The 11499-nt window shown below is 50.5% G+C and overlaps 4 protein-coding genes across 4 annotated transcripts; all 4 read right to left on the reverse strand.

The window, feature by feature from the left end:
* Window positions 1–61: 61 nt before the first annotated feature.
* Window positions 62–1267, reverse strand: CPAR01_04604 (uncharacterized protein; the record flags this gene model as incomplete). The annotated part of the gene is made up of 2 exons (XM_060488884.1): window positions 62–685; window positions 755–1267. The coding sequence occupies 2 exons, from the start codon at window positions 1265–1267 to the stop codon at window positions 62–64; spliced, it is 1137 nt and encodes a 378-aa protein (XP_060353090.1).
* Window positions 1268–2434: 1167 nt separating this feature from the next.
* Window positions 2435–3496, reverse strand: CPAR01_04605 (uncharacterized protein; the record flags this gene model as incomplete). The annotated part of the gene is made up of 1 exon (XM_060488885.1): window positions 2435–3496. One exon carries the CDS (start codon window positions 3494–3496, stop codon window positions 2435–2437), a length of 1062 nt encoding a protein of 353 aa, XP_060353091.1.
* A 933-nt stretch (window positions 3497–4429) lies between these two features.
* Window positions 4430–7154, reverse strand: CPAR01_04606 (AmdA; the record flags this gene model as incomplete). The annotated part of the gene is made up of 3 exons (XM_060488886.1): window positions 4430–6827; window positions 6888–6939; window positions 7052–7154. The coding sequence occupies 3 exons, from the start codon at window positions 7152–7154 to the stop codon at window positions 4430–4432; spliced, it is 2553 nt and encodes an 850-aa protein (XP_060353092.1).
* A 453-nt stretch (window positions 7155–7607) lies between these two features.
* Window positions 7608–11305, reverse strand: CPAR01_04607 (uncharacterized protein; the record flags this gene model as incomplete). Its single annotated transcript, XM_060488887.1, has 10 exons — window positions 7608–8153; window positions 8205–8469; window positions 8523–8832; window positions 8892–9175; window positions 9233–9329; window positions 9384–9746; window positions 9814–10510; window positions 10582–10741; window positions 10823–11069; window positions 11155–11305. 10 exons carry the CDS (start codon window positions 11303–11305, stop codon window positions 7608–7610), a joined length of 3120 nt encoding a protein of 1039 aa, XP_060353093.1.
* Between the last annotated feature and the right edge of the window lie 194 nt (window positions 11306–11499).

The raw sequence follows: 11499 nt of genomic DNA on the forward strand, positions 1-11499 counted from the left end.
TCGGGAAGAATTTATGATGCAATAGGCTGCTCAATGTCCCTCACACGCCATCGTGCTGGTATTATACCTGCGGAGTGTAGTCATTAACGATGCCAAAGATGAACTCTTCGTAATGACCGCGACCCTCGAAAATCTTTTGTCCAATGATACCGCCTTTGACAAGACCGTTAGCGCGTTGGTAGGCGCCCTTCTCATCTCTGACGATGAACTGGGTAGTGATATCGACCTCCATTACGTCGCCATTTGTGAGGTTGTACTTGACAGATAGGCCTTCGGTCTCAAGCAGTCCAGTGATAGGAGGCCAAGCTGCCTTTCCGCCCCTCTGTCGAACCTCCATGCTTGCCATGTCGCAGCTGACGAGGAGAACCTCTCCATCCTTTGCAACATAGGAACGTCTGCTCTCATTGCCATCGTAGTCGAGAAGGTTGTACCAGACGATAGAGTAAGGACCAAAGCGAGCGTGTCCCCAATCCCAGTAACGAGGACCATCAATGATGGACTGATTGCCCCAGTTTTTGTCGTGGTAACCAATACCGTCATCGAAAGCGATAACAGTGTCCTTGACGGCGAGATCGACAACGGTCTCGGCATCGGGGACCGCGTTAGCCCAGTACAGTCCCGGCAAGAGATTCTCGCTGACGCCAACTGCGCCATTCAAGTCGCAAGGGTAATGGGCGGGAGCAATCTGTAATCTCCAACATCAGGCTCTTGAAATTGCACAACAGTGAGGAGTAGGATTGGGGAAGTCACTCACGGCTTTGAAGGAGATCTTGCCATATATACCCATGTCCTTGGAGTCGATGTTGATCGTGTATTCAACATCAGGCTTGTCCAGCGAGGTTCCACTAAAGCTCCCAATGCCTTTCCAGTCTCCAGCAATACCTCGGGGCCCGTTGGTGAGATGAACCCCAGCATCGGCCATAGCTTCGAAGTAGAAGTCTGTACCATTGGGGTACACCCCCGAAACCTGCGCAGCGAGAGGATGCGGGTACTGCGAAAAATCTCCTGAGTTGAAGAAGACAATATTCAGAGTCTGGTTAGAGGACTTTGAAACAACATCAAAGTACCAAAAGTCGGTAGACTTTTTGGCGGCCGGGGTGACCATCTTGTAACCATCGAGGTTTCCCGCCACCGAGAGATGCTCAACGCTAACGGTCCTGTTGTGGTAACGAGGAGGTAGGTCGAGGACCCGAGTAATATTGCTAATTGCAGCTCCGTAGGTCGAGCTGAGCATCGCAGCTGCCAGAATTAGCCTGCAGAGAGCCATTTCAAAGGCGTCTAGTTCGTTGCTTGAACGAGTGCAGAAAAGAAAAAGAAAGAGTATAATGAAATGAGTGAGCGACTGGTGGCATGCGAGTATCAAATCAATCCAGGGAAAAGGAGCGCGTTTCAGTATTAAGTAATTTGACGGGCCTCGGGGCCACGTAAGTTTAGATGCAGATGGCGACTAGTTCCTCTGTATACGATGTGTATCTGATGATGTACGAATGCGCGGCGAATTGAAGCTCAGCTTCGGACTGCGGCACTAAACTTGTGCCAGAAACCCCTTGTCGAGTAGCCGAATGTAAGCTTTTTCAGGTTTACACCAGTCCCTGATTCTTGGAATAGAGGGATATTATCCCGAAATGAGGGACTTAACCTACAAGTCTACTTCTCAACGACGTGGAAATTCCCAATGGCTGTCCTCCAGCAGACGCTCTAGACGCCCTTTCTTCTTTACGGCGCTCAATATGAAACCATCGAATGATGAGGCGCCTCTTGTAGCTCGTCGTACTCGGACCGCGTATTTGGATTTTCGCGCGTACCACCTTAGCTCCAGTCAGGCTGGACCGGACTTGCTGGCCACAATGATTATCGAGTGCCCACTAATCATTGCCCCACAACTATATCATAAGGTGAGATGAACCCAGACCTAGCGATTGTTATGAGTACCATCTTACAGAATGTACCAAAAACGGTGGATGTGCGGCAGCGGATGGTGTCATTCAAGTTACGGCATTGCCTTGGTGCCCTTGTACCCATAATACCCAATACTCACCAAAAAAAGTCCACTTAAATTCATTGAGGGGCCATCAGACGATGATGGATCTTCGCCACTTATTAGAGAAATGGATTGGGCCATAAGAACTTGCCGCCCAAAAGCAGGGCCTCCAATTGTTGCAGCTTCTATGCCTCCGTTTACGATACTGGTAACCTTCATTTCCGAAGGTCCGTCAGTCAGACATCTACATTAAACCAGAAGGCTGGAACAGAAGCTGGAGCCGTTTCTACTTAAAATTATAATCGCTGGCCTCTCCACAAGCTGTTTTCACAAGCAATGCTATACTGTGCTTTTTGAGCTTTCCAGAGGTATATTTCAAGGATGAGTTCGAAGAGGACGAGCTCTGTTTCTAGTGTTCACGAAACGACTCCGAACTGGAAAGCTATAAAGACCTTAAGATGCCCAACGAGTTGGATGAAACTCCATGAGTAGATACCATTGAATGATACTCCCTATCAAAAAGGCGGTACTTGCAACAAACCCAACAACTGAGCTCTCAAAGATGTGATTGTTCAAGAGCAACACACCGGTCACAATGAAACCGGCGGATGCCACTGCATTCCAAGCCGCCCCTTGCCATTCGCCCGCAAGGATTCTTGGTTTATACCAGTCTGTCTGGACATGTATGACGAGAGTCATATTGGCAATGAAGAATAGGGTTCCTCCAATTACTTGTGGCATGAAGACCAGAGCCTGGGTGAGAAAAAGATCCATCGGGTTGAGAACTCCTGGGAGGCCAGCCACTGCGGCTACGGAGAGGATCAAACCGCCGGAAAGCATCACCAAACCAGCCTGGAAAGGAACAGTCCGTAGAAGACTGGCGAAATCGGCTGCAGATGGGATCCAGAGCCATGCTTCAGAGCCAATAAGGGCGGGTCGATAAATGGCCGGGATGTTGTTATCGATGGACTTGGTGCCGCTCTTCTCGAGGGTGCCGCGGTCGGCATTGAAAGCGGCGAAGATGCCGAGAATGCCTCCGGACATGAACATGGTGGCTCCGATTGTAATGGTCGCAGGGAGAGCAACGGTTGGGAGAGTATCGAAAGCGAGGCTTGGCTCGAGGGCAGGAAAGAGCCCGAATCCTGCATTGATAACGAAAGATACGCTGCCAACCACAAATAGCATCGTGACAATCCAGTTCATATCTCTGTAAGGAAATATTGTAAACATTCGTTTCAGCTGGGATCGCTGTGAGCCTTCAACCTCGATGGCAGGATCTTCAATCGAATACTCTTTTACGGGCGATGGAAGAGCTGCCTCTCGATCCATGTCGCATCGTACACGATACTCGAGGTAGTTTAGAGTTTGTACAACCCGACGCCTTTCCCCTTCGCCGACTTCGATTCCCCGAGAATGGGCGGCCGCAACAGGATCGAATCGTGAAGGGCCCGGGGGTACTGGGATCAGCACCGATGCGCGAATCATTGAGGCGCGGAGGTTGGCTGAGGCGTTCATGTTTGGGATAGAGTGATGCTTTTTTTCTATTAGAGGTCGAGATTGATGATAGTCCCTGCGATACCGGCTCGCTCGGGTTGACAACGGTAGAAAAGAAAGAAAGTCGGGGAACACGCTAGAGGATAAAACAACAAGGCGCGAAATGCAGCAGTCGCTATCAAAAGACCACGCGAAAACCAGAGTCGCTCAAGAAGAAGTGGGTGAACAAAAGAACACCAAATGAATAATAGTTGGTTGAGAGGGTTGCCATTTTCTACAAGCGATGCAAAGTGCGTCGATATCGACAACAGAGGTCCGTTCCCGTTTACCCACACCACCTTGACCGCCAGCCGGCTCCCGCCGTGATGCTATGGGTGTTTTGATGTGGGCCAAAGTTGCGTTGAAATCATGGTGAACGTTTCGAGAATTTGGATACCTCAATCCTCAGACAAGAGATGATATAATAAGAAATAAGGTTGACACACCCGCTCCCGCAAAGTCAATTCTGCTGCACGGTTGCCCCCTGGACTCGTAACCACAATGCTCCCACCGGGCTCACTAAGCTGCATTGTTGGGTCGGTGACCTACTGCGGAGGCCGCGGCCACGAACTTCCCCCACTTGTTTCTGCCTTCTCTGAAATGCAGAGTTTCCTCGTTTCAGTACCCTGTACCACCTATGTAGATCGAATCAGCTTGAACCTACCGTTCTTTTCCACTTGTCAGCTTGCTGGTTTCGAGTCCGTCATGCCGCATTGATTTATACTTCTCTCCTTCAAAACATGAAACTGACAGTCAGAAAACCAGCCTTTGCAATGATAGACACAGAAGCCTGGCCGTTCTCTCGGCGTGAGGCTCATTATCAAAGCTGGATTCAGCTCTACATGTTTGATTCCAAGATCTTAAAGGTCACGGCCTAACCCGACGTATTCTGACCGGCTAGAACCAGCTAGTTCTTCAACTCCTTGGCCTGGGATCGTCTCGAATTTGCGCACATGGCACCGATCGGACAACGTCTCCTTTCTTTGACGCATGGGCTAAGATCGATAAGCCGTCACCAATAACCCGAACAACATCAAATACATGGGAGCCGTTAAATGTCTTGCTCCACAGCGTCAAGGTCAGACTAGACAAGCTGTTGATTTGGACAGCAAGACGCTCGTCCTTGTCCAGCTGGTCACCAAGTTCCGTCTCTTGCACAAGACCGATGACCAATTGGATCAATCTACGCTCGTCCGGCTGAAGGGAATCTGAGCCAGACTCTTGAACAACCTCGGACAAGATTTTCAACCACTTTGTGAGCAAAAAGGCGCACTCCAGGTTAGCAAGAGCATGTTGGATGCTCCAATTCAGGGTCTGGGTACGCGCAACAAACGCAACGCCAACCCTTACTGGAATACTGAGGGCGTATATACATTGCAGAACGGCCTGGTTCATATGCGGTGACCTATCACCGGCAGTAATGATTTGGCTAGATAATGCCGCGGCTATCCCTGGTGCATCGTCTCGGGCAAGAAGCCGTTGGTCAAGATTGTGGCCAACGTTAAGGCGGATGTAAGCCAAGCGTAGGAGGGCAGTGGAGTTGAAACCCAACGGTCCCTTGGGAGACGAAGGGTCCGTCGTTGATTCGTACGTCGCTTCCCATGATTGTTGCCAAGCACGAAGCGCGGCCTCCATCTTGTTGATGAAGTCCCCACCCAGCGAACTATCACCACCAACAATCGGAAGATGCTCACAGGCGTTGCGGGTCAGTAGAATCTGTTGTAGCAGTCCATTAATGAGCACGTAGTTCCCGAAAGAAGAAAGTGCTGTCACTGTATGGATGCTCCGTCCTGCTAACAGCATATGCATCTTCTCTGGGAAAGGTCTCGGCGGCATATACGTGTCCCTCAGGGCTGACCACTCTTCCGCGTTAGGCGCTTGCCAGCTTGACGCGCACCCAGGTAGGTTGATGGCGACCTCTCGATTTAGGAGGAGTGGTGGCACGTCAAATGCAACGGATTGTAAGTTTAAGAGGGCGAAGGCGGCAAATAGCGTGCGGCGGCGTTCCTCAAGTTTGATACCTTCGGCCCATTGCTGATTGACTGGCGGGGGTTTCTCCAACTCGTGAATCTTCATCTCGCGGGCGAGCATGGCGACTTGACTTGACATGCTGAGGGCGTCACTTGTCAACTCTCGATCGCCCCATGATGCCATCGCCATGAGTATTATCATAGCTTGCAGCAACCGGATGGTTTTGCCTTGAGCATGTAACTCTGACTCTCTCGTACGTGGACTAGCGCTAGTCGGTGTCGCAGGGGCGCTTGGATCATTATCTATGGTGACGCGGTCATCATGGGTCAGTCGGTCTAGTGTAGGCTGAGTCCTTTGCTTTAAATGCCAAGAGATCAGGTGTCGAGCAGCAGCATAAATCTGATAGCCCGAGGCCGTTTCGAACCGATAGAGAGCACCGACTGCGGCGAGCGACAGGAGAAGCTCAAGACCGATAGCTGGGGCAGAAAATGTAACGCCGTGAATGAACGGCAGATGGACGGCGAAGCCACGAAAGTACCCTTCCAAAAATCTTGAGAGGGCACGATGTGATGGCAGCTTGAAAGAGCTGGGCAGCTCAGAACGAAGCTGTTGGGCTTCGTCGAGAATCTTGCTGTATTCATCAGCCTCAATCTTCCAGGGCCGGAGACAGTGAACCTGTCGGGGCCTCTGAGCCTGATGTGCTAGATTAATATGCAATGGTGTCTGTTCTGGTCTCTCGGGTTCCATTGAAGGTAGTCGTGCCGCAAACTTCGGCAACGATGAAGTTGCTTCTGTTTCTAATTGTTCTTTACTAGGCGAACGGCCTTGTGGTGGGATGCATTTACTTTGCGCAGCAAATGACCTTCCATGCTCAGGCTGAATGGAGGACGGAGCCGCGACCTGATCCGTCGGCGGTATCGCCATGATTGGGGAGCCAGCATTGACAGGGCTGGCAAGTAGAAAAGAGTTTGACAACTGAGTGTCGTCCAACAAGAAGTCGAAATCAATGCCATCCATTCCTGCTAGGAGGTCTTGTGACAGCGAGTCTTGATAGCATAGGTCGGGAAAACCTGCGGCTGCATTATGTGATGCTAGGCTGCTGACGGGCTGGAAGAGAGCAGCTTCATTTCCCAACAGCTGCGGTCTGGCATCATATCCATGTTGATGAGGAAATGTTAGTGCTCCCGACAAAGACGGCGGTGAGGGAACCTCAGCACCAGTCGCCGCAGTTGACAATGGCCCTTCGGCGATTGTCGTTTCCCCTAACGAAGCAGACAGGTCATCTGGGCTTGCAATGATTCCGTCGGCATGAGATATTCGCTGATGTCTTGAAAGTAGATCCCTATCGAGTTGTGAGCAAAAGAAGCCCCTCTGGGAACTGAGGTGTGACTGGGGACCGTACCTTCGAGAGAATCTCCGACCACATTCGCACAGGAAGGGTTGTTCTCGGGTGTCTGGGCATTATCATTAGCGAGTCTCTGGCCACCCTTGCATAGAAGTTCACGGAGCCCAATGTCAGGACGTCAGGGTATGTTGTGTACAGCGGGAGGTTGGGGTCCGGCTTACGGGTGCGTTCATGACGTTCGAGGTGCTCGAATCTCCTGAACTGTTTTTGACAGAACCTGCAAGGTGGGACGTTGCGGCGAGGTCTGCCGCGGGGCGTAGACATGACGAAACTTCAAGCAGACAATCCCAACGTTTACGGCTTTGTAATTAGCATGCAGCCTGTCTATCGAGATGCGAGATCTGTGGCTACCACAACGTCTGACTACGCTCCGTCAGCCACTGCAGATGAGCTCGGGACAGATGGAGTTGGAGGTAAAAATCGTTGGGGTAGAAATTAGTTTTGACCCCTCTAACACGGACCTATTCTTCCAAGTGGGTATCCCGGTAGTGCCGCTTGTGTCACCAACATCCCTTACATGGCGAATTCATCAAAACAAACTCACTGATCCTCTAGTAAGAATCAGACGCATTCCAGTTTGAAAGAAAGAGGGTAGAATACTGGGGAGATCCGATATATCAAAGTGTGATTTCAATTGTGAGTATTCAAGTAAATTTTGAAAACATCGTAGACCGTAAAACTATGTACAAGAAAAAGGAAATTGTGTTTAACGACTGTTTACATGAGATCCTTGGTGAGATCAAATTCGGCGCACTTGTAGTCAGACTTGGTATTGAACGGGTTTCGGTGCAGCTCCTTGTTGCCATCTTCGCACTTGGACTTGGGCCACAACAGACCAGCCTGGCCCTCCTGGCCGGGGAAATTGCCTGCCATCCATATTGACCCCTTGGAGACATCGCTGTAGTTACCCTTGAGTACAGGCATAGCAAAGAAGCAGGGTGGGGGCGTTTTGCTTGCCCAGCTGCCCTCGCGGATGCCCGTCTTGCCGATGTGGCCATTGTTATTCTCCCAGCATTCGACGGCGTTGCGGAGGGTTCCGAGTTTGTCCATGTTCCAGTCGGTCCACAGAGCCTCCATGTCCTTATTCCCGCCAAGGGTTTGAGAGACCTTCTTGGGGTACCAGGCAAGAATGTCGAGGCAGCGGTTCTTGTTTGCCTCCCAAGCATTGTTCGGGTTCGTGCACTTGTCGACGGGAAGGTCGTCTCTGACGACGACATAGGCTCCTCGAAATTGCCTGGCCATCTGCCAGATGAGCGCCTGGTCCTGTTTTTCAATTAGTATGAAAGTCATGCGAGCCATGCAATATTCACTCACCAAGTTGGTCTTCATATTGCTTATCACGTCGTCCAAATTATTGAGGGGATGGTCCCTCAGCCAAGATCCCCAACCGAAGACGGACACCGCCGGGTTTTTGACACCACCGACGCGCATAAGTTCGGGAATGTCAGTCTGCTTGTGGCCTTGCTTGCCGAAAGTTGAGGCCACAATTGCCTTGATGTTAGCGAAGCCCTGCTTAGCGACAATGGCAAGTAGTCCCCGGATCGTGTCCGTCGCTTCCACTGCATCATCAGAACCGCCGCTGTAAGAATTGTTAGTAGTCTTCACGAACCTTCTTCCAAAGTCTTTACTCACGAATCTCCCGTAGCCGAGACCATGTACATGACACCACTGATGCCTGCTAAAGGACCCCCAACGGCTGCAGCTGGTGTGGCAAGGGCACTTCCGATACTGAAAGCTGCACCGAGAATAGAGGCTAGGTCGAGAGGTGCCTTTGGTGCGCCACTATTGATGCCAAGCAATTGTCTCATGGTGCCAATCTGGTCGGACGTGATGCCAATAGACTGATCGAACTCGATAGAAAGCTGCGACATGAAGCTGTGGAATGCGGCCATGGACTGGAAAAGATACCACAGTCCACCCTTGTCGATCGCATTGAAGTCGTCTGAAAACACATGTTAGTGAAAGTCTCAGAAGAGAGACAACTTATTATGAGATTCTCACCGCATGTCAAATCATGATCGCAAGGAGCACCAGGCTCCTGACAAGAGAACTTGGTGTGATCCTTCTTCGGGAATAGCTCGCGGTACAGGTTCTGCGCCCAATTGGAATGATCCGGCTGAGAGTTGATATACTCGTCTGCCCACTGCTCAGCACCAGAATTATACCAAAACGTGCCCATATCCTTGATAGCGTCATAAGACTCGCCGGACTTGCAGTTTGGAAGCTTCTTGTTGAGGAGCGATTTGGGGATTTCACCAGGCGAATTTTGCTCAACCGGCTCGGCCCTACGTTGTTGATCAGTCGGCTTTTGCTATTACGGTTGAGCCATTCAAAGGACTTACGAAGTGCTTGAGCCTTGGAAGTCAATGCTCCAAATCATAGTGCCTCCAAAACATTGCCCATCCGCCCAGGCCTTCTTATCTTTGAAGGTCTCCTCATCTAATCAGAGTGAGTAAGTATCAGGAATCAACTGTTCACGCAAGGTAGACTTACCATCATAGCCAATCCACTGATCGTCCCAAGTAAGCTCCTTCATCAGAGAATCTCTCAAGTAGTTGGGTTTGAGGCCCTTGTTCTTGATGAGGTTCTTGATCTCCCCAAGAGACATGACGCCATCAGAGTCAGTGCATTCTCCCTTTTTGCTCGGGCCTGAGAAAGAGCAGAGAAGTCCATTGCAACTCTTGTCAGAGACAGTATAGCCACGGCCATACATGGCAAGACCGAAGTTGATCTTCTTGGGATCAAGCCCGTCGAACCATAGGGGAACAGTATTATTGCCGATTTCACGTATGTCAGCTTGACCGCGAACAACCTTGCCAAGAGTCTTGACGTCTTCATCCCAGAATCCATGAAGGTCTGGTAAGAAGATGGTCAGTTATACGATTCCTAGGCGCCGGGTTGGTACTTTTAATCAGTCACTTACCATAAGCCATAAATCCGAAAAAGTCGACAAAAGGCTCCATCGCTTTGGCGTCGAACCATCTCAGGTACCAATAATCAGGTGCAAGGGTCAGACTGATGCCGTACTTATCGCCATAAGCAGCACGCATCTCACGGAGAAGCACAGCAAAGTTGCGAGTGTCCTCAAGCTTTCTTCCACCACGCTTAGGCTCACCGGGATACTCCCAGTCGAGATCGATGCCAGTGAAACCATATTCGTCCATGTACTCGCGGGCAGAAGAGATAAAAGCAGCACGATTGGCCTTCGTCGCTACCATGTCGCTCCAGGTGTGGTGGGTCTTTGTCTCGGGGTTGCTGAAGTCGAAGCCGCCGACAGCAATCCAAGTCTTGAGACCGTCCTTGGCTAGGCCGGTGAATTCCCGCATCTGAGTAGGGTCGTCGTCGTGGGCTGGAACAACGGCGAATGAAGTTGGATCGATGAATGCAAAGGAGTAGAACAGATGGGTGAAGCCCTTGGTATCAAGCTGCTTGGGAGTCTTGGTATCGCATTTCCGGGTCCTCACGTTCCATGACTGGTAGTATCCGATCGTGCGGCCATTTGTGCTCCCGCCGCCTTTTGCGCATGATGGGGTAGAAGCGATGGAACAAGAGCCATAACCGGCCTGGCAAGGTGCACTGAGGTTGATTGGGTCGGCGTTGTGGCAGAAGACCTCGGTGGTCTGATGGAAAGTAGTTATCAGTCTCTCGAAAGCGCACGAGGGTACAATACAGGTCGTGGAAAAGTACTCACACCACACCAGCCAGATTGCGAGCAGCAGAGATTCATGCCGCATGGCATATCGGCGTTCTCACTGTATTCTCCGCACATGGCAGTTGCATCGCACTGGGACTGACATCCTTTCCCGCAAAAGTCGGGGCCATATCCGCATATGCTATCGGGACCACAGCAGCTTAAAAAAAATTAGAATCAGTCTTCCGTCTTAAGTGCTTCATACTTAGATAGCCATTAGGCTGTGAAGACAGTGACTAACCTTCCATCGACACATGGACCATCTTTGCAGTAAAGGGGGCCACGTTTCTCGAGAGCGCGGGAGCTCAATGACCGTCTGGATGTATTGTCGATGAAGGAAGCATTTTTTGAGTCTTCGTAGTATTGCTCGAGGCTCGTCGCAGAGTCTTGTGAAAGTTCAAGATCTTTAGTCGGGACTGGTGGGGCCTTGGATGGGTTCTGATGAGCTGGGCTCTGGGAAATCTCCTTAGCCCATTCCGGTGCTTTTGCTAATTTTTGGGGACGAGTATCAGTTATGCATGTCTCCAGTCAAATCATGATCGAATCAAATTCAAGTGACAAAGTCGAACTCACCTATGACATTGGACCGTCGTACGAACCCGTTTTGAGCATGAAGCCGGCGGCCGGGGGGGAATTGAGCGACGTCGGCATGAATGAGTGTGATGAAACAAAAAGAATAGAGAACGAACGCCAAAGAGGCGAAGCTGGATAGCTTCGACATCATGAAGCTAGATATAACGACTATGATAGTGCTCGACGATGCATCTTTTGGAACTCTGGGGCGATTCACCTGTATCACTGTATTTATAACACTACTTGTCATCGCAACCAGATGTCATCTGTCCGGCCAATTCATTGGATTCAAAAAAACTTTTCCCATCCATCATCTAACCGAGATTTTCATGTTCATTAGGTAAA

Source organism: Colletotrichum paranaense (assembly GCF_030867605.1).
Source record: "Colletotrichum paranaense strain IMI 384185 chromosome Unknown Scaffold_3.1, whole genome shotgun sequence".
NCBI classification, from domain to species: domain Eukaryota; kingdom Fungi; phylum Ascomycota; class Sordariomycetes; order Glomerellales; family Glomerellaceae; genus Colletotrichum; species Colletotrichum paranaense.